Source organism: Echinops telfairi, unplaced genomic scaffold, assembly GCF_000313985.2.
Source record: "Echinops telfairi isolate 266 unplaced genomic scaffold, ASM31398v2 ScPeMD7_7400;HRSCAF=8409, whole genome shotgun sequence".
Classification (NCBI taxonomy): domain Eukaryota; kingdom Metazoa; phylum Chordata; class Mammalia; order Afrosoricida; family Tenrecidae; genus Echinops; species Echinops telfairi.
This window is the reverse complement of record NW_022111300.1, coordinates 49173528-49195467: the sequence shown is the minus strand read 5'-3', so window position 1 is coordinate 49195467 and position 21940 is coordinate 49173528. Positions and strand designations below refer to the sequence as shown.

Sequence of the window (21940 nt, the reverse complement as noted above, 5' to 3'; positions counted from 1 at the left end):
GGCTAGACCAGAGGATGTACACTGGTGCAGATAGGAACTGGAAACACAGGGAATCCAGGACAGATGAACCCCTCAGGACCAGTGGTGAAAGTGGTGATACTGGGAGGATGGAGGGAAGGTAGGGTAGAAAGAGGAAACCGATCACAAGAATCTACATATAACTTCTTCCCTGGGGGTTGGACAACAGAAAAGTGGGTGAAGGGAGACGACTGACAGTGTAAGATATGACAAGATAACAATTTATAAATTATCAAGGGTTCATGAAGGAGGGGAGAGCAGGGAGGGAGGGGGGAAAATGAAGAGCTGACTGCAAGGGCTCAAGTGGAAAGCAAATGTTTTGAGAATGATGATGGCAACAACTGTACAAATGTGCTGGATTCTGTCTCCTAGCAACCCTGCAGGAGCTCCTACAACTGCTCTTCTGCATGGCTGAAGCTGAAAATCTTCACAGGAGCAAGCAGACTAGCCTTCCTCCCAAAGACTGGCTGGTGGTTTCAAACCGCTGACATTTGGGTTCGCAGCCCAATGGGTAACCCACTTCCCCACCCTCATTGCTTGGGGAGCCCATTTTGGGTCTTGCAATGGAGAGATTTTTAAATGTGGGATTAATTAACTAGGTGTTAGGGTATCGTGAGGTGACAAACCAAGGAATTTTCATGCTGGGGCTGGGGACCAAAGTGGAAGGCTGGCATTATCAGGGCCTAGAAGCTTGAAAGGGCACTGTCGGGCACTGGAACTCAGGCTTTGGCAGAGAACATGATGTATGGCCGACGCTGGCATACCATGAAAGCCAGGGACAAGAGCTGACTCCACCACCATCAGAGGTGAAGAGGACTCGTGGGGGAGGGTGACTGGAACTGGCAGTGACCACAGAAGGAAGTGCCTTCCCCACCCTCTGCGTCTGGGAGATGAAGTCCTCTACAAGAGCAGTCAACTGGCTGCGAAGCATAAGAACTGATTGCTTGAAAGTTGGTTTTATTGTTCAAAGGGGTTTTGGAATTCCTAAGGAGGTTCCTAGGAAGCAAACCAAGGCTTCGTGTTCCTGTGAAGACTGGCATCCTCGGAGACCCAAGGGGCAGTCCCCTCTGGCCTGCAGGATCTTGAGAAGTCAGAATCCACTTTATGGCTGTGACTGGGTGACGCGGTTCCGTAAGAGCCTGTGGCCAGGCACTCGTAATAACCCCCAAAGAAAGCAAATTCTGTTACATCCTTTACAGAAAATAGATGGTAAAAAGTCAAAATCCTTTTAGGTTCTACGATGAAATGCTATTATGAACTACAGGCGGATGTCTTCCATTCTCAAAGGAACAGTAAGTAAAACAAGGTTGGCCGTCGTAAACCTTTCAGAGAAGAAATTGAGCTGTGAATTCATTGATCGACAAACTGATGGCTAGGCAGATACGTTACCAAAAATTGTCTGAACAGTGGCCATATGAATGAATGAATCCCACCCTTGCTTTCTGAGTCGACTCATTGTGGGAAATCTCGACAACACTAATTATAAGTATTTAGGGCGCAAAGGTCAGAACACATTGAGAAAAACCCTAAATAGGAAAACTATGGGGAGATGGGTGAAATCTCAAGCTTATTGATCTGGGGTGAGGGGAAAGATTTTTTTAAAATAATGCCAATCTGGGTGTTCAGAATTTAAGTAGAATTAAACACATAACAATATGCCATATTAACGGGATACTTTTTAAAAGCAATCACTTCTTCAGACAGAAGAACTTGGGGACGGGAAAACATGCAATCTCAATCATGTTGAAAGCACGCATATCCGACGTTGATATTTTCAGAGCTTAAGAAAGTGCAGCTATAGCTCAACCCTCAAAGGCCAGCAGCTTAAGTTGCGGAAGCCCAAATGGCTTTCCCCCTGACTACGGAACATGGCATTAGACATTAGCCAATCAGATCTGTGAGAGGCAGTAAGGGCGTAAAAATTGAAGTAAAAATTGAAACGAACATTTTTAGTTATTGGAAACCCCCAAAATAACCACTGGAGTAAACTGCAACAAGAAATCCAATTATTTCTCAAGATGACAGCTTGTGAAATCAATATACGGCCATGAATGATTTTCATATATTAAAATAGAGAAAGCATAATAAACAGAAGGTGATGTTTGTGATGGCAAATGCCTTCTCATGAAATTTGGGAAGAACTATCCAGAAACCACATGAGAATAAAAACTAAAATGTTCCTGAGAGACCCGATTTGCTACAAAGCAAAACTGGAATAAAAGCGAGGCGTGCCCACAAGACAGACAGAGCATGGGGAAGACATTTGGAGCCTTTCCGAAGGGGCTCCAAGAAAGTACCTACTCCCTACCCCCAGAAGAGCCAGCACTATGTGAGTGGAAAAAGGAAAGAAGCCAAGGCGCTCCCAAAGCGGTGCCAAAGATTTCCTTTCCAAAGCCTACAAGCGTTGCTTGGCTACCACATTGAATTCTGTAGGGACCCCATTTGCTTCTAATTATCAAATGACAGTGAGCACCATACTCTGTTGGAATGCAGAACGGCCATGCAGGACTCCTCTGTCTGATACACTCTGTTATGTCCGTTTGTCTTTTGCATGTCGGAATGGGGAACGTATGGGAATCCCTGCTATCTCTTTTATTTTGCCTCATCTCTTGCCTCTTAAATTCTCATTTATGTTTTGCTAGCTTGTTTCTAAATGCTCTTTTCTGTATGCAGTTGACCACAGTATCTGTAAGAAATAAGGAAATAAGACACTGATTTATTATTTGATTTTACTTGCGGATTATCCACCGAAAAACCAACCCTCCTGACTGACATCCAGTCATTTCTGGCTCATAGCCACCCTTTAGGAAAGAGTAGAGCTGTCTTACAGGGTTTATGAAGCTGGACTCTACAGAAGCAGACTGCGCTTCTTCTCCCTCAGAGTAACTGGTAGGTTGGAACCACTAGCTTTGGAAGTAACCATCTAGTCCCACTGCCCACTAGGGCTCCCTGTATTATAGTATCCCCAAATCTCAGAACTAAAGGGACCCTGGAAATCTCTAGTCCACCCTCTTGACTGCAGAGACTTGAACAAAACTCCAAGACACCTATTTACTTTCCATGGGTTCCAAGGAAGATTGACAATGAATCCAATGCCTTGTTTGGCTTGACTCTGTTCGCACATGTCAGACAGGACCCTTTGCTATTCGTGCAAATGACGAGCACATACTTCAATGCCATTGTTCTTGTAGTGGTTGCTATGAAGTCATTCACGGCAACACTGTATGTGCAGATTTGACCTGTGCTGGGGTGCTCGGCGGAAGGGTGGGGGGAGGAGTTCAGAAGCACTAGATGTGCACCAACAGCCCATCTTTCCAACCCTCCAGCTAGTGGAAGAGGCTGTCATCATTTGTGCCACCCAGGGACTCCCAGGCATGGATCCAGTCGCTAGGTCACTGATGTCGACCGCAAGACTGGAGTATAAGAAGTGAAACAAATGTGTGATGAACAACAGGCTGTGTGCCTGTGCCTAGAGATATCCCAGTGTCCTCTTGTTCCACCAGGGGCCACGCCGAGCAGGAGGTGGCTCTTCTAGGGAGAAGAAAACTGGCCAAAGAAAAGGACGCTGCTGGATTCACGGTGCCTGATTAAAAACAGGAAAGGGTGATTGCAGTGGACGCTGTCATAACCAGAGACTGCGGAGATGCTGAAGGCCACCCCAGTGGCGGCAGCCGCCTCAGTGCCTTCTTCTGTCACTGCCACAAAGGACCTGTGCAGGAACTTCTGGGCGTGTAGCCTGGAGCTGGCAGACATGCCAGAGTAGTCGGCCTGGAGCTCACTGAAGGCGTCCTCCAGCCCCATGGCTCCCAGAGGCTCCTCCAGATTGTAGGTGTTCTCCACCTCAAAGCGGGGCAGGTGCAGGCTGACCTTGCGCTCCTCTAGGTGCCCTGGGTTCGTCCACTCCACCAACTGCTCCGGACTTACTTGGTCTACAATCTAGGTTTAAAACAAAAGAGAGGCCAGCTGATGTGGTTGTCAGCAAAAACATGAAATCACATAATGCTGAATTGCATCTGCCAGAAATGCGTCTCTTTAACTCAGGGATGCCCAGTCGGTGGATCCACGATGTCATCAAGCCAGCTGACTGCACACTTCACCAAAGGGAAGCAGATGCAGTCATCACAGGGAGGGTAAGCTAATCAAATGTTTGACCAAATACTGAAGGCTAAGGTGGGGTGCTTTAACCTGTTGTTAGGTGCTCTTCCAGATATTATTATAATCCATAGTTCCATTAGATCAAGTATAATTGTACAATTGCTGTCATCATCATTTTCAATACATTTTCTACCTTTTTGAACTCTGATATCAGCCCCCCTTTATGCCCCGCCTCCCCAACCCTACTACCCCCATGGACCCTTAGTATATTATATACATACATAGAGAGAGATTGCCATGCTTACACTCTCCAATGTACCCATTCACCTATAATTCTGCTGTTCATTCCCCTCAAGTGATGTTATACACTCATCATGCTGTCAGTCCTGCCTTCCCTCTTCCTTCCCCTCTCTTCCTATGCGCTCAGGGAATCATTACTCCCATTGCTATTTCTGAGGGCTTTATCTATCTTGGATTTCATACATCAAAAGATCTAGAATGTACAAGTGTACATGCGCAGTCTAGCAAGATTAGTGAGGCAAAACTAAGGCCATAATAGTGGGGGGAGGAAATATTAAAGAACGAGAGGATCGTTAGGTGGTTCATCAGTGCTCTACTGCACCCTGGATATGTTATCCCTTCTCTGAGGGACTGTCCAATTATCTTACAGGTGGATTTTGGGTCTCCACTTTGTCCACGCTCCTTCACTTCAATATGATTACTTGTATTTTTTAATTTATGATACCTGTTCCCAAGGACACCTCATGATCACACAGGTTAGTGAGCTTCTTCCATATGGGCTTTGTTGTTTCCCTGCTAAATGGCCGTTTGTTTAACTTCACGCTTTTAAGACCCCAGACGCTGTATCTTTTGATAGCCAGGCACCATCAGCTTTATTCATCACATTTGCTTATGTACCCATTGTGTCAGGGAGGTGAGTATCATACCTTGCCACAATATTAGAACAAATTGTTTCAAGTTGATCATTTTGTATGACCCACGAACGATGCTATAGATATCCCAGTGGCCCTGAAGAAGAGGGTCCCTGCCCCTGCTTTCAATAGTGAATAAAAGTAGGAGCTTTATTTCACTGCACTGTCGTTTGACATCGCAGGTGGTTATCCTATGTGGTTCTCTGTGTAAGTGTTCTGTGTGTAGGAAACCCCAGTAGCATTGGAGGAATTTTAGTGATAGGAAACAGACTGTTTCTTATTCTACCAATCTAAAGACATCATTTGATGTTTATTGCTGTGTTGGGGTTTTTGTTTTGCAAATGACATGCCCATGTGAACACTGTGTACATACATAGCACATACATGTGCACAGCATGAGCAGAAAACTAATGGTGCAAGGGATGGTCTGCAGTTTGCAAATGCCACATAACATGTGCCTTATCTGTGTAAAACTATGATCTCTCGCTCTCGCTCTTTCTCTCTATCCCTCTCTCCTATTCTCCCTCTCTTTTTCCTCTTTATGTACATTTATTTTTATCATTAAAAAAACTGCAGTTTTTACAAAAATATCCCCATTTGGAAGGAAAAGATATCTGTTAAGTACAAAATATAGTTTTTATCATTCAAAACTGTATACAATTTTTAAAAACAACAAAAATCACCTTCAGCCCACGTATTTTTTTAGCTGCAGAATCCTCCGGGAAAGCAGGGCTCGGTGCTCTGAAGAGGGTGATGAACAGACTGTGTCTAGAGAGACTTTGGCTGTCATTGCAATCACCATGAATGACCAGTCTTACTTGATGTCACTTTTTCACTCGACTGCAGACCTCTCCTAAAGGTCTTTCAACTGGCAAGTGATACTGCCATCAAGGTGACTTGCACTTCACCCATATTGGTCCATTCATTCATGTGACCAATGCCCAGTGCCTGCCAGGGACTATGACAGCTTCCCATTACATGCTACAGAAACAAGAAGCACAATGTCTGAGCCCCTGCACTTAAAACCAGGTGCCCTATTGTACCTAATACTGGAATCACCCATTGAGCTTAGAAAAGTCTTTTCTTTTTGTGTATGAATCATTTCTTTAGGATAATTCCCCAAATTGGGTGGTTGGGGTCAAAGGTCTAAATACTCTGAAAGCTCTTATACTGGTGGACATGGTTGTCATTTCATCGTCCCCAAATTGTTTCCAATATTTTGGAATCCAGTAAGAATACAGCATCCAATGAAGGACACAACAGCTATCATTTATTGAACCCACTATGTGTCTCTGACCTGTTAGAGACTGTAAACACACACACACTACTTCTTATCATTGAACAATACAACCTATGAACCACGATGGAGCCCATTTTTATAAAAGAAAAGAGACTGGGGTTCCTAGATGTTCAGGAGCTCCAAAGGATGAACAGCTCCCAAGCAGAAAGGAAATTTGAAACAAAACTCCCTGATTTCATAAGCACGGTACAGTAGCCACATTAATATTGTAATGGCAAAGTGGCTCACTTAATCTGGGCTTCAAACAGAGAACTGAAGAAATAAGTTCAGGAGGCTCATGAGTCCAGTGAACAGAATGTAAAATTTGCTGTAATTTTCCTTTCTCTCTCTCTCTCTCTCTCTCTCTCTCTCTCTCTCTCTCTTTTAAATGGATATGGACCATCCATCCCTCAAAATGGTCAGTGGTCCTTAAAACGCCTACGTGATCTTAAGTTCATCTGAAATATTTTTGGTATTGCTTCTTCTCCAGGAGCCTGATACCATGCAATTCTCATCCTGGGGAGCTGCCGCACCTGAGAAGAGTTTCCGCGCATCTCTGCCAGGCAGCAGCTCCCACGTGAAAACCCAGTCACTAGACTCACCCAGGACCAGCCTTGCGACACAAAGTTCCAGGGAAGAAAAGCAGGTCTGGGGAGAGGAAGGCTCACCTTCTGCAGCCCATCGATGGCATCTGGCAGCAGCACAAACATGCACAGGTCGTTGTTCTTGTATGGAATCCCCAGAAGTTTGGCCTGCAGGTCCTCCAGGGAGGCGAAGGGGAAGGAGTGGCACAGCTTCATCATCAGCACAGGTTTGCTCGTGCTCTGCAACACACGGCAGGCCGCCCAGAGGTCAGCGGGGGCTCCCCACCACCAAGCAGGCACCCCCAAAGAAGGAGCTCCCCCTGAAGTCGCCCACAAGGCAAGACCTTCAAGAATCAGCAGGTCTTAGCTTCCAGCAGGAAGGGTCTCTTGTTCTAGGCTCTCTAAGTTGCGGCCATTGTTCTTGGTTGTTAATGGCTGTGGTGGTTCAGAGATAAAAGTCTTTCCCTCCGTGCCAGGGGCTTGGCTTCAATCACCGCGCCTCCTGCTCGGCCACCACCCATCTGGAAGGGGAGGTTGGTGTGTTGAGAGGGTGCCGGATAAGTGTCGGCAGAGTTTCCGGACTAAAAATCACTAAGAAGCAAGGCCTAGCAATCTCTTTCTGAAATTAAGCCAACAAAAAACCTGCGGGGAGGACCCAGGACCGGGGCTGTTTCCTTTCACAGCGGATGGCGTGGCCAAGCGTGGGGGTCCAGCCCCGTGGCCGCCAACAGCAGCACGGCAGCTATACTTTTGACGGAGCACAGTCTAGCTTCTCCACCCGGCTGTCCGCACGGCACTGAATAAAGAAGGACCGTACCTTATTCAGCCAGAATTGTTCCTCCTGGGTGTCTTCTTTCTTAAAGCCCTGGGCCCACTGCCCTCTGAAGTACACCGCGTTCACCAGCACCAGCCTGGTCGAGCTGCCCAGGGAGCCAGCTGGAAACTGGTCCTTGACTTTTTCTGCCAATGGGATGACAACAACTAACATTTGTGGTGTCTTCAAACGACCAGGGACGCGCAGGGCAGGTGCAGAGCATCCGCAGTGATCTCTGACTGCTCCGCCAGGTCAGTGTATACCGGCCTGGCTGACCAAGGGCGTGCTGGCAGAACTGGTACCCAAGTGTCTCCCTCCATCTGGCACTCAGCGCGTGGAGAGCAGAGTGTGTGGTGGGCAAGAGGTGGGGCTCTGGGGTCACAGCACCTCTACCAGCCTCCAGAAGTGCCTTTTAGCGGGTAAGGGATTCGACCCCAGTTCCTGAAGCTCTCTGTGCCTCAGTTTCCACACTGTAAAGTAGGACTAAAACCTGCCTCCCTCATAGAGTTGTCGGATGGAATGACTGGTTTCAGGCACCAAGCCTAGTACACACCCAGACCAACTGCCGTTGAGTTGATTTTGACTCACGACAATCCTGTAGAAGGTTCTCGAGGCTGTAAAGCTTTCCATGACCAGACGGCCTCTTCTTTTCCCTGCAGAGCAGCTGGTGAGTTTGAAACATTAACTTTGCGATTTACAACCCAGTATTTAACCTACTAAGACTCCTTTAACAAGTACACGGTGAGGGTTGGTATAATTCTTACCCATTCTAGAGAGTCACTACTGGATATTTTTAAAAATTAAAGAATGAAACTAAACTCACTATCAGTGAGTCAATTGTGACGCAGAGAGACCCAATAGGGCAGAGTAGAACTGCCACTTTGGGTTTCTGAAGCTGTAGCTCTTTACAGAAGTAGACAGCGCCTCTTTCTCCCATGAAGCAGCTGGGAGTTTCGACGGGCTGACCGTGTGAGCTGTTCGACTCTGCCACCGGGGAAGAAACTGGCTTTCTCGTGACTAGTGTCTTCAGCCCATCTCACGCCACATATTGAAGACCACTCCACCTTCCGTCCACTCTTTGCTAGAGCCCTGTTTTTCTCATCTTCTTTTCACTGATTTATATATTTTTTTTTGCCTTGGGATAAGCATTCCTTTCCATTCATTCTGAAATAACAGACATTGCCAGGACAACTGGAATTAAAAAGGTAATCTGAAATTCGGACACTAAGCTATCAACTATTGCTCCCCAGAAGGCATCTACTTGTCAACATTCTTTTCTGATACTTAGTTTGTGTGAGGTTCACGCTAGGGGACAAAAGGGGGCCGGGGTGAGGTGGGGGGTTGAGCGCTTTGTCAAGCTCTCTGCTGTGAATGAGCATAAATATTGTCCTATCCCTGAAAGACCGGCCCCGGTGGCCCTGGGGCAAGGAGTGGCAAAGGTGGTCTTGATGTGAACACTGCAGCTTTCCCCAGAACAAGGGTTCAGAGAGTAAGGTTCACCTACAAAAGAAAGGAAGAGAACCCCAGACAGGCCTGCACCCAGATTGAGCAGCCACAAGCTACTAGGACCCACCATCATGTACCAAGAACTCTCTGCTATTTCCATGTGCTTGGCTTCCTGGGATGCCCACCCTGGCTCCCTTTGGGTCTCTGCACGTTTAGGCAGACCACTCCATTAAACCATCTGAGTTGCCTTCCCTCTGCACTCTTCCTTCCCAGCAAAACCCATCTGGAGCCCCCTCCCACAGCTTTTCCACCCTGGCATCCCATGCAGCTCCGGCGCAGGGTTTTACTCACAGCAGGTACTTAGGAAGTGTTCTAGGACTGAAAGACGCACTCATACTCTACCATGTGTCTCTCTTTCCACCCAGGAATTAATCTTCTTTCGACTGTCATCTGCTGCATTCACAAAATCCACAGGTTCCAGAGAAGCGTGGTAGTATTTTTCAACATAATCTAAGTATTTCTTTAAGAGAAGCAGGAAAGGAAGGGTGGAAAAGTCAGTGTATCAATTGCCAGCGTCTTAAATAAAGGTGCCTTACATCAGTGTGACTAATGGCATAAGCAGGGACTCAGAGCCCGAGCACATCCCCTGGAGTGTCCCATGCACATTTTTAGAACGTGGCTAAGGCAGAGATCAGGTGCAAGTCCACAGGAGAGAAACAAACCAAAGGGTCTGTTGCAGGGTAGTAGGGACAGACGCCAGGAATGTGGGCGGAGTGGGTGCCCACTGTGGGCAGCCTATCTCCAGGACCCTCTGTCTTAACCGAGCCATTGACAAATACAGCTCATGGACATAGCTGACACCACAAAACTTACCTGAAGAAAGAGGTATGTCTTCTCTCCAAATAGCCTGTTGGCAATGTTCAACTCATAGCCATCAGTGGGCTGGTTTATCTCAGTTAAAACCTTTTGTAATTGCAGATGTATCATTTCTGTCTTCTCGTTCTTAAAAACCAAAACAGAGACTCAGTGGGTTATCCTGACCAAACAAAGCTTGAGTTGTTCCCCAGATGGACATGGCTGCTGGACCTAAACACCTTGGTTCGATAGCTTCCTCGTGCAGCCCCCAGATGTCAGGCGGCATTTATGCAACTCGTGTGATTGTGGACGTTCAAGGTAGATTGCACTCCACAGAGAAGTCTTCTCTGCCGGCCCACATCAGACAACTTCCTTCTCTGACTCACGTCCCAGTTTTGATCTCACACATAAATTAACTTGTAAAGGTTCCACCAGCCTTTTTTTTTTTTTTGCTCCTCACAAGACTTGAAGCTCTTGAGAAGTGCCATGATGCCCCAGATCATTCTTAGCCACTGTGGGGCTGGGAAATGTCTATTCGAGACAAGGGATGAGAAAAGTGCCTTCTGCTGGTGTCAAGGGCCTGTTCCCACCGCTGCACTGTGAGACAAAGTACATTTCACCCATGTCGCTGAGGAAAGAACCTCTACGCATTCTTCTCCACACTCTCCTGTGGGATCCAAGAGCTTCCTGACGAGGATGGAGAAGCACTCCTCGGCTAACCCCGCTGACCCGGGCCACTCCCCTGAAACAGAGGAACTGGTGCGTGGTGGGAAAGGGAGAGGCAGCTTAGTTTTCAATGGAGCATCTACTCTTATCGCACCCGACAACTCAAAGGCCTTCTCCCTCCAGAGTAAGGAAGGACCCAGGGGCTTACTTGCCTGTTTCTTTTATCTCTATTTCCCACGGGTTGCCCAGGACCTAGACTTGTTCCTGGTACATAACCGATACTCACTTGCTCTTCTGAGTGATTAATACACACTTGAAGACCTGCCCACGCAAAGTGTAGAAGTCTGCCGCTTGAGCACAATGTCTGAGGCTGACTCTGACCTTGGAGCTGCCTTGCTCTTGTGAGCTCTGACTGGCTTGTGATGAGTCAATATCTACTCAGGCTGACGAGGATAGGAGGGGTGTGAATCAAAATGGGAGAGCCTTTGGGAGCAATAACTGATATAAAGAGAAGGATGCGATGAGATTATACCTCCACTGGGTCAGTTGAGACTGAGTTGGCCAACAAATGGAAAAAGGGGGGCGGAGGGAAGGTCTGTCGACAAACGATTTGGGGTCTGCATGACATCTCTGTAGTCTGAGACACTCCAAGGAAGCTTAGAAATATGAAGTGATCCTAGAATGGTAACACTTTAGGAACTTATTCCAGAAAATAAATGTTCTTTATTAGAAAGGTTTCTCTGGAGTTCCATAGATTATCAGCCAAATAGGAGTTAAGTTCTGGACATCACAAACATGAGAAAACAAACTCCATATTATGAATCAAGAAAGAAAAAAACGCAAACATTATATTAGACCTACATGGAATGTAAATGTTGGTATTATTCGTATCACACTTTTAAGTCAGTATATTGAGAATATTAATAGAAAATGATTAAATAGGATATTGAAAATATGGCTAAGAGACAAACTACTGCCAGCAACGATCAGGTAGGTTTAGTGATCAACTGTGATCTTCTAGATGCAAAATAATATAAGTATTTAAATTTAAAATTCAATAGCTGGATAAACAGTAAATTACCTCCTGCTATTAAGTCCATTCTGACTCACAGCACAGCAATGTAGGGTTTCTAAGGCTGTATCTTTATGAGAGCAGATAGCTTCATCTTTCTCCCATGAAGCAGCTGGTGGATTTGAACTGCCAACACTTACCCAACAGCACCAACCAAGCTCCTAGAAAGTAGATTAGACACTGCCAGATAAATGAATTGATCTAGATCTGGACAATTTTTCTAGAACGTGGCACCAAAAATAATAATTTAAAATATGCCAAACAAGTGAGTGAATCTAGGAAATAACTTTAAAATTCCACCCATCTTTGCAAAGGGCAAGAGAAGAAGTAAGAAGGGGAAAATGCATTACTCACAAAACCAAGTGACTGAGACTTTTCCAGAATTGATGACACCTATGGGTTTTCATCACTGATAGCCATCAAGTTGATTCTGACTCATAGCAGCCTGGGAAGGTTTCCAGGCTATAAATCTTTGTGGGAGCAGACCCTCTGGTCTTTCTCCAAAAGAATGACTGGTGTGTTTGAATCATCGACCCTGAGCACCTGGGTAACAATCCAACACTTCCTAGCTAGCACCACCCAGGCTCCCCATGCTATCATTAATCACTTCCAGTGCATGGGAAAGCTGGACACCAGGTAGGGAAGGCCGAAGGTGAATTAATCCATTTGGATTATAGCATTGACAAAGAATGTCAAAAATACCACAGACTATGTAAAGGACAAACAAATCTGTGTTGGAAGAAGTACAGCCAGAATGTCCCATAGAAGCAAGGAAGAATGCCCGGTAGAAGCAAGGAGGTAAGACGTTGTCTTGTGTACTTTAATCACATTGTCAGGAGAGGGTCTCCAGTCCCTGGAGAAGGGCATCGTGCTTGTTAAAGTAGAGGGGCAGTGAAAAAAAAGAAGACTCTTGTGGTGGTTACATAATTCCATGTCAACTTGAAGATATATAAAATGTAGGGGTGGAGTTCAGCCTGTCAATCAGGTCACAGCCCGATGGTGCCTGTTGTCACTGTGGCTTTCTCATAAAGAGTGTTCTGGGAGCCTCCCCACCCTCTCTCTGCCTTCACCTTCCTGCTGGCTGACCCTGATTGCTGCCAGTGCCATCACCATTGGATCCATAAGACTTTGCGCCCACCAGCCTGTGATCTTCCTGCATTCTGCATCATTGCATGCAGAATGAAGAGGGACTTATGGACTAGTATCAGACTTAGGGACTTGAGTTGGACTGGACTGAGATGTTATCTCGATATATAATTAGTTCTTTAGATAAAGCTCTTTCTTGCACGTATGTGAGTGTCACTGAATTTGCTTCTTTAGTGAACCTGGCCTAACACAATCCTCAAAGAAGTGGATGGAGGCAGTGGCTAAAACAATGAGTTAAAACATAGCAACGATTGTGAGGATGGTGCAGATGGAGCAGTGTTTCATTCTGCTGTGCACAAAATCACTATGAGTCAGAACTGGTTTCACTACAGCTAACAACAGCAACGATAAATTTTTATATTAAAAACATACAGTAAATCAAGGTTACAATTAAAAAAAAGAGCTGCCCCTCTGAACATATCATAGTAAAATTCAGGGGTAACAAAAACAAAGTGCTAACATTAAATGTAGTCAGAAAGTGGGTGAAGGGAGACATCAGACAGAGTAAGACATGGCAAAATAATAGTAATTTATAAATTATCAAGGGTTCGTGAGGGAGGGAGGGTGGGGAAGGAAGGGATGAAAAATAAGGAGCTGATACCAAGGGCTCAAGTAGAAAGAAAATGTGTTGAGAATGATGATGGCAACAACCATACAAATGTGCTTGACATATGGATGGATGCGTGGATTGTGATGAGTTGTATGAGCCCCCAATAAAATGATTTTTTTTAAAACTCTTAGAATAACAATTAAAAACGCAACAAAAAGATTACCAAGCCCAAACAAACAAAAAAAGTGTTCAAAATATCAGATAAAGATATGCCAGGAACAGATAGGAACTGAAAATACAGGGAATCCAGTAGGACCAGTGGTGTGAGTGCCAAAACAGGGAGGGTAAAGGGAGAATGGGTAGGAAAGAGGGAACCGATTACATGGAACTTTGTGTGACCTCCTCCCTGGGGGACAGACAACCGAAAAGTGGGTGAAGGGAGACATCGGACAGGGCAAGATATGACAAAATACCCATTTATAAACTATCAAGGGCTCATGAGGGAGGGGGGAGCGGGGAGGGAGGGGAAAAATGAGGACCTAATGTCGGGGGTTTGAGCAGAGAGAAAATGTTTTGGGAAACGATGTGCAAATGCGCTTTACACAATTGATGTGTGTATGGATTGGGATGACAGTTGTATGAGCCCCTAATAAAATGTTTTTTAAAAATTTTTTAAAAAGATATGCCAGAAAAAGACAGCAATCAAAAGACTTGCACAGATATGTTTATACGCAACAAAAATGCTTGAATCCTAAAATATGACCAATATTGCAAAAACATTTACTTCACCAGAAAGATATAACATTTTAAAATGCAAGACACCAAGTAACATGACCTCAAAATAGACCAAGGGATAATGGGCAGATGTGTAAAAACAATCAAGGAATACTCAGAGTGGGAGATGTTCACTATCTCTCCTAACAATCAAGGTGACAAAATTATTGAAAGGAATATAGGAAGCTTGGTCAATAAATTAAGCAAGTTATACTTTAAGTGGTATATAGAAGCCTGCAAAGAACCATAAGAGAATATACATTCTTCTCAACCATCCAGAGAATAGTTATGAAAATTGATCCTATACTAGACCATACAGCAAGTGTTAACGACTTTCAAAGAATTAGTTCCTTCCAAAACATGTTCTTCACCACACATTCTTAAGTTAGAAATCAGTAATAAGATACCTAAAACAAAATATAGACAGATAATATCAGAAGCATTTTAAGGCCTCTCTAGATAAATGTTTGAAATGCACTTATATTTATTACTAAGGGGTATAGATATTACATATATTGTTACCAAAACAATTTGATAATATTGAATAAAGTTGATGGGACCCTAGTGGTTACATGCCTTGGGCTACAACCCCAAGGTCAGCCGTTCAAAACAACTAGCTGCTTTTCTGGAGAAGGACGAAGCTTTTTACTTCCATACAGAGTTGCCATCTTAGAAACCCTCTGGAGAAGTCCTACCCTGTCCTGTAGGGTCACCGTGAGTCACAATCCACTCAAGGGCAGTGAGTGGGGGAGTTAATAAAGTCAAAGAGCTTACCTCTCAGACAGAACTTTAGACTCGTCCTCTCCATAGTAAAAGCAGGTGAGCAACATGTATAATCTTAAGTTTCCTAGTAACTCCATCTTAATAATAGATGAAATTAGGCTTAGTAATTGAAATCTACTAACAGCACATCTCAATTTGAACTAATTCCAATCCAAATGTTCAAAAGGCACTTGAAGAACTACCATGCTGAATAGCTCCTGGCTAAAGAAGCACTCTTTCAGATCAACTCAGAGGCTTGAATTAGAAGAGTCGTTTTATATACAGCCATGGGAATCAAACCAGCTTAGTATTGGTACAAGGATGGATATGCAGACCAATGGATTTGAATAGTGTATCCGGAAATACAACCAAGCCCCTACAGACACCTGGTTATTTTATAAAGGACAAAAACACATTCCATGGGGAAGGGATAGCCTTTTCAATAAATGATGCTAGGGAAGCAACTAAGCCCACATGGAAGAAGCACACCAACCCGTATGATCATAAGGTGTTGATGGGATCAGGTATCAGGCATCAGAAGACCCAAAGCAAACAACCATTTCTATTCAAACGAGGGGAGTCGGAATGGAGACCCAAAGCGCATCTGTAGACAATTGAACATCCCCTCACAGAAGGGTCACAAGGAAGGGACGAGCCAGCCAGAGTGCAGTGTAGCACCGATGAAACACACAACATTCCTCTAGTTCTTTAATGCTTCTTCCCCATGGGCAACCCCCACACCACCACCACTATCATAACCCCAGCTCTATCTTACAAATCTGGCTAGACCAGAGTATGTACACTGGTACAGATTAGAGCTCTTGACACACAAAATCCATGATAGATAAACCCCTCAGGGTCAATAATGAGAGTAGCGATACCATGAGGGTAGGGGGAAGGTGGGGAAGAAAGTGGGAACTGATCGATTGATGTTCAACAATGATTGATGTTCAACACCTCCCCTCCTACAGCGGGGACAAACAACAGAAACGTGGGTGAAGGGAGACAGTGGATGGTTAAGATATGAAAATTAAAATAATTTATAAATTATCAAGGGTGCTCAAGGATTGGAGGATGGGGGAGGGGGGGAAAGAGGAGCTGATACCAAGGGTTCAAGTAGGGAAAAAAATGCTTTTGAAATGTTGATGGCAACATATGTACAAATGTGCTTGATACAATTGGTGTATGGATTATTATAAGAGCTGTAAGAGCCCCCAATAAAATGATTTATTAAAGTTTTTTTTAAAGTAACATGGTATGTGAATGCAAGAAGAAAAACAAAATAAAATAAATGATGCTAGAAAATTTGGATTTTCACCTGCAAAAGAATGAAACAGGACTCATACCTCACACCAGGTGCAAAAACAAACTGATGAATTAAAGACCTAATTCTAAAGCCTAGAGCCATGTGCTCATCACTGATAAAATAAGCACAAACCTCAGGGCTCTAATACAAGGCATAAATACACTATGAAGCATAACGAGCAGCATCAACACTGTGGAAGTCAAAAAGAGGACTAGGACCTTCCAAAATTATGACATTTATGTACATCCAAAGAATCAAAATAGAACCCCTAGATTGGATGGAAATAATTGGCAGTGATATATCAGATAAAGGGCTAATTTCAAAAATCTATTAAAAAAAACCTGCAACACATTGATAAGAAAAACACAAATAATCCGATCAAAAATGGATAAAAACAAGAACAGGCCATTTACTAAAGATGACGTTCAAGTGGCCAACAATCCTATGAAGAGATGCCGTTGGTCATTAGCTACAAGAAATAAAAGTTAAGACAGCGAGGAGACACCACTTCACAGTGACACTTTCAGTAGAAATTTGAAAACAAAATGACAAATGCTGGAGAAGCTGCAGACAGACAGGTTGGAACACTCATGGATTGCCGCTGGGATTGCAGACTCCTACAACCAACATGGAAAACAGAATGGAGCTTCCCCGAACAAATGCCGGCAGAAATCCCACATGTCCTCGCAGTCTCCCCACTTGGGATAGACTCCAAAGAACTACAGAACAAAGTACAAGCAGCTACATGCACACCCATGTTTGTCACAACAATGTCTGTAACAGCAAAAATATTGAAGCAACGAAAAACCCCAACTGTGAAGGTATAGATACACAAACTGTGGTGCATATACGCACAACAGAATGAATATTATGCATTTCTGAAAAACACTGGTACGACTGACACACACCATATGACATCGACAAAATTGTAAGACATTATGTCAAGCACAGGCAGTCAACTTCATAAAGATAAATATTTCATGATTACTTTAGTATACGGGATTATAAACAAGAAACAATGGTTTTCACATGAAAGGAAAAGACTTTGAAGGCTATGCTAAGCCTGGAAGACAAGGGGTGGGGAAAGGCAGAGTGGGGGGAGAGGGAGAGAAGGAGGGAGGTGAGGAGAAGAAGAAGAAAAAGCAAACAGGATGTAGAAGGAGGAGGAGCCCCATACTTCGGGGATTACTGGGCGACTGCTCCTGTCCTGATATGACAGGTCGTGCGACTGCGTCTAGTATGTTTTGCTTCATATGTGTTATACTAGGCAAACAGAAAGGAAAATAATTCATTCATTATAAAAGAGAGAGACGGGAGGGTCATTTCAGTTTTGTTTGTCATAGAAGGAAGGGAGAAAAAGAAGGGAGCAGGGAGAAGGTCCAAACACCTATCAACAGGATAAATGTAGGAACGTCTGTGAAAATGAACTAGAACTACAAGCATCCCTCAAAAAAGAGATCAATTTTGTCAACATAAACTTAAAAAATCAAATGCAAAAGAACATACTAACAAAGAAGTTGATGTGTACTCATATCAAAAGAATTCTAAGTATAAGAAAATAATGAATGCCTAATTGAGTATAATGGCATGTCCCCTCAGGAGAAAATGGGGTGTGGCCTAGGTGGGGACTGAGGGACCTCAGCTGATTGGATAATGGTTTGTTTTGCGCCCTGGGGGGAGCAGGCTAAAGGCACTGGTTGCCTAACTCCTTAGACTTTGTACATGCATGCTTCGATTTCATAATTGATTTATAAAGCCAGGTTCCGAATTCTTAGTGCATGTGATCATCAAATCTGCAGCGCATGTCTTGGGAACATCAAATCTGCAGCGCATGTCTTGGGAACATCAAATCTGCAGCGCATGTCTTGGGAACACTCACATTATTCACCTGTTTCCTGGTCTAGTAAAAGAGATTATGGCTGATGGGTACCAAGCCTTCCACCCAGGAGTGGGGCATCTGTCCAAGGACTGCGCCTTTTTCTGATGCTCACAGTGGCTGTGTGGCCTCCACGCTTGGGAGGGAGCCACTGCATTCTCAGAGGCTGGAGAACACAGTGGCTCTCAGACCAGAGCTGTGGTGCAAACCCTGGAAGGGACGCCTGGGGCTCCACGTGGGCAGCTGTGCCGCCCACAGTTGACCCCGCAGGATTATGAGACAGCCAGGGGATTGGAACGGTGATTTTAAGGGGAGCTGCTGAGGGCCTGGGCAGAGAGCTCCCACCTAGCCCTGGGGCTCAGCTCTGGCTCATGAACTCTACTCCCTTCTCCATTGGGAGCAGATCCTCATGCTGGTGAGGAATACGAGAATCCTCAACTGGAAGACATTCCAGGTCATTTTTCCTGCATTGATAATTCTTTATAAATATAGTAACAGTTGTGTGGGTGTGGGTGTGTGTGTTGTTTGGTAAAGGAAAGGATCAGTGAAAGAGATGAGGCTTTCTGCTCCCGGGAAGATTTACAGCCTCGGAAACCCAAAGGGGCAATTCTACTGTGTCCTCTCCAGTCTCTATGAATTGGAATCAACTCCACGGAGATGGGCACAGATAATAATCACTGTCACCAGCAGAGTCAACTAAGCTGCCGCTGACCACAAGGACACCTACCCCCATGGGGTGTGTTTCAGTGTGTTCAAGACAAACTAGTGTCTCTCCAGAAACACAGAGCGCATTTTCCAACTTGTTTAATGTAACACAGCTGCTAAGTGACTGAACTAGGATTTGGACAAAAATCTATGTAGCTCCCAAACCCATCTAACTCTAATGCTGCAGCTTCTCATGCAATTGAACTGGTACCAGTGGGCATCATAGTGGCCACCGCCCTTGCCAGCTGAAGGTAAAAACCAGTGGGCATCAAGTCAGTGCCAAGTCATTTTTTGAAAGGAGATCTCCAAGCCTTTCCTCCAAGCTACCTTCAGGTGGACCCAAACCCCCAACCTTTCATTAGCAGTCAAGTGTGTTAACTGTTCATAGCCCCCAAAGGCAGCGTCAGTTCTCACCACCGGCAACCCTGTGGGTCAGAGTGGTCCTGGGCCCCACGGGGTGTTCAGTGACTGATTTTTCTCAGCAATAGATTGAATAGTCCTCCTCTCGGTGGGCTGGAACCTCCAGCTTTGGGGTTAGTACATCCATGGCTCCTGGTGCTAGCCTCCCGCTGAACATTCAGAGTTTGTCATCAGTGTATAGCCTTAGCACTGTTCGGCCACAGCGATCATTGCAGCTTGGTAAGAGGAATGGAGAATTGCCTCTCCCCCGACATTTTGCCCAGGAAGCCCACATCTCAACAGCCAACCACACAGTTCAAGTTTTAAGATACGCTTCCCCACCTGTTCTTCAGCTGTTGCTCTTGGGTTTCCTGCGCCTTCTTCCTCAGAGTAAAACACCTGGAAGAAACATACTGTGTTATGGCTGCGGACAGAGCAGAGAACACTTCCCACAGAGCCCATGAGGGGACAGCAGACATGTGTTTCAGAAACCGCGATGGCATGTGTGTGTCTCTGGTCTCCCCTCGAAAAAGCATGAGGAGCCCTGAGCCAGCCACCGGTCTCTTCAGAGGAGCTGTGCAGATGTGCCCATTCATTCATTTAGCCATCTCCAGTGTGGTGGTAGAGTGAGGGAAGCATTGGGCTGCAAGTCTCAAGGTTGATGGTTGAAACCCACCAGTTGTTCCCAGGTGGAAAGCAGAGGCTGTTTGCTCCCATTCGGACTGGCAGTCTCAGAGCTAACAACCATGAGCATGAGAAGATCGTGTTCCGAAATCGATCGTGCTGATGACTGCACACGGCTTCTTAGGATGATGGGAACTGTGGGACAGGTGAAGTGCATGCCAATTATACTATTTCTTTTGAAAAAAAAGACTTAGCGTCTCTGATCCCTTAAATAGGGTCACTGTGTGGAGAATTTATTCAGGACAGTGGTTTGGTTTGTTGCTGATGCCTGGGTGTGATATGCGTACCCTCGTAGTGTAATTTGACATCGGTCAGTCCCAGCTCCTGGCAGCATCCTGTGGGCAGAGTAGGACTGCTCCAGAGGGTTTCCTTTTGCCAGGCCTGTCTTGCAAGGCACCTCTGGGTGGGTTTCAACTGTCAACCTCTCAGCTCATGGTTCAAGGTTTAACCATTTGTCCCCAACCAGGGCCTCTTGTGTGGGGATGATGTCGTCGCCTCTCCCAACAGTTTCTGCTGTTCCTGTTTTAGCTTTCTTTGTGAGGTTAATGGCTTGGACAGGGCCACTCCGCAGCCCCTGGACAAGGGACTTTCAGCATCCGGGAGCAGAGAACGTGAGGGCATCTGGGTAGGAAAAAGGCTCCTCGCAAGATGCTTCAGCCCTTGCCGTACTCAGTGTCCTGGCCCAGACCTAAAGCTGAGCGCTGTGGAGGTCATGCCAGAGGACCCTGGTGGAAAGATAGTCATGCAAAGCTGGCCTACCTGCTGCAGCTGGTGGGCAGTGCTCCCGCGGGTGCCCAGGAGGATCATGCCAATGGCCGTTGAGATGCCCACCGGAGAAAATAAGACATTGCCATCATTGGACTTCTTCAGTTCTTTGAAAAGGCCAAGCCCAAACCGAGCGTTTGCCGCCCCGAAGGAATCCATGATCGTCTCCGAGAAGTCTAGAACAGCAATAGCGACAGTCAAAGCAGCCAGGCCCTCCCCACGGCCCCTCCAAACTGCTCTGGGTGGGCGAGAGTGCCAGGGGCATGCAAACAGTGAACAAGCTAAGGTTTGTGGTCTGTGTGAGCCGAGAGGTACCTCGGAAGAAAGGCCTGGCCTTCTGCTTCCAAGAACCCAGCTATCGAAAACACAGGGGAGCACAAGTCTATGCTAACACCCCTGGGTCGCCACGAGTCAAAGTCGACGTGAGAGCAGCGGATGTTGGTGCTTCCATTTCATTTGCCATCGGGGGCTATCTTTGCTCTTCCCTTCCTCTTCCTACACTGATTCCAAAAGTGAAGACTTTTCACCCTCTCAGAGACCAAGTGCTGCCTCCTTCTCCTCGCCCCCTCTCTCAGACTGCCCTCCTGGAGGCGCATCTGGAGTCCAGTAACCTCAAAGGGTTCCCACTTCTCCTCTCCCCAGGGAGCAGGGCTGATGCCCCCATGGTTGTATTCGGTCTCTCACTCTGTCAGAACCTGCCTGCATTTGCTTAGCCCTCTGGCCGCCACCACCAGTGAGCTCCACACCCACCCACCCACCCCCACACCCCCATCTCTGTCCCTTGTCCTGGAATGTCCAGTTTGTCCAGCTGAGCTGCCTATGGCTGGCCAAGGGAGGGGAAGGAAGGCCCATTGACCTCAAGTCCAAGCAGTGCTTTGAGATGCAGCGTGAACAACTCAGAGACAGCATTTGTGCACTTGCCTGGTACTTTCTGTTGCTCAGTTGATTCTAAACCTAATGCAGAGGCGCCAGGAGCGATTCATTCTCTCGAGCCTCAATTCCTAACCACAACCACATGAACATCTTGCTTTGGGCTGAATTTTCCTTAAAGGGCAATGCCACAAGCCTGGCCAAGAATTACAGGTGGGGTGGAGTGGCACAAGGGGAGAAAGATTTTCTTTTTTATACGTTGCTGTATATGGTTAAAGGATTTCGCAATAAGTTTGTCTCTCTCTCTCTCTCTCTCTCTCTCTCTCTCTCTCTCTCTCTCTC

At 45.7% G+C, this 21940-nt stretch overlaps 1 protein-coding gene across 3 annotated transcripts; it reads right to left on the bottom strand.

The window, feature by feature from the left end:
- Positions 1-3549: 3549 nt before the first annotated feature.
- SERPINB13 (serpin family B member 13) lies at positions 3550-20887 on the bottom strand. Of its 3 annotated transcripts, XM_004703028.1 has the most exons (8): positions 20723-20887; positions 19622-19678; positions 10390-10395; positions 10042-10170; positions 9571-9688; positions 7726-7868; positions 6993-7148; positions 3550-3954 (listed from the first exon to the last, which is right to left on the bottom strand). In XM_004703028.1, the coding sequence occupies exons 1-8, from the start codon at positions 20885-20887 to the stop codon at positions 3550-3552; spliced, it is 1179 nt and encodes a 392-aa protein (XP_004703085.1). The 3 variants fall into 3 exon arrangements, with proteins under 3 accessions (XP_004703085.1, XP_012860234.1, XP_030743158.1); XM_013004780.1 differs by lacking the exon at positions 10390-10395; XM_030887298.1 differs by lacking the exons at positions 9571-9688; positions 10042-10170; positions 10390-10395; positions 19622-19678; positions 20723-20887 and adding exons at positions 7987-8017; positions 8463-8490 and having other exon boundaries at positions 7726-7873.
- Positions 20888-21940: the final 1053 nt, after the last annotated feature.

Coding starts and splice junctions, on each gene's coding strand:
- SERPINB13 (XM_004703028.1), bottom strand. CDS start 20,887: ATGGATTCCTTCGGGGCGGCAAACGCTCGGTTTGGGCTTGGCCTTTTC. Junction 7,149..7,725: donor AACAATTCTGGCTGAATAAG/GTACGGTCCTTC, acceptor CGTGTGTTGCAG/AGCACGAGCAAACCTGTGCT. Junction 3,955..6,992: donor CCATCGATGGGCTGCAGAAG/GTGAGCCTTCCT, acceptor TTTTAAACCTAG/ATTGTAGACCAAGTAAGTCC.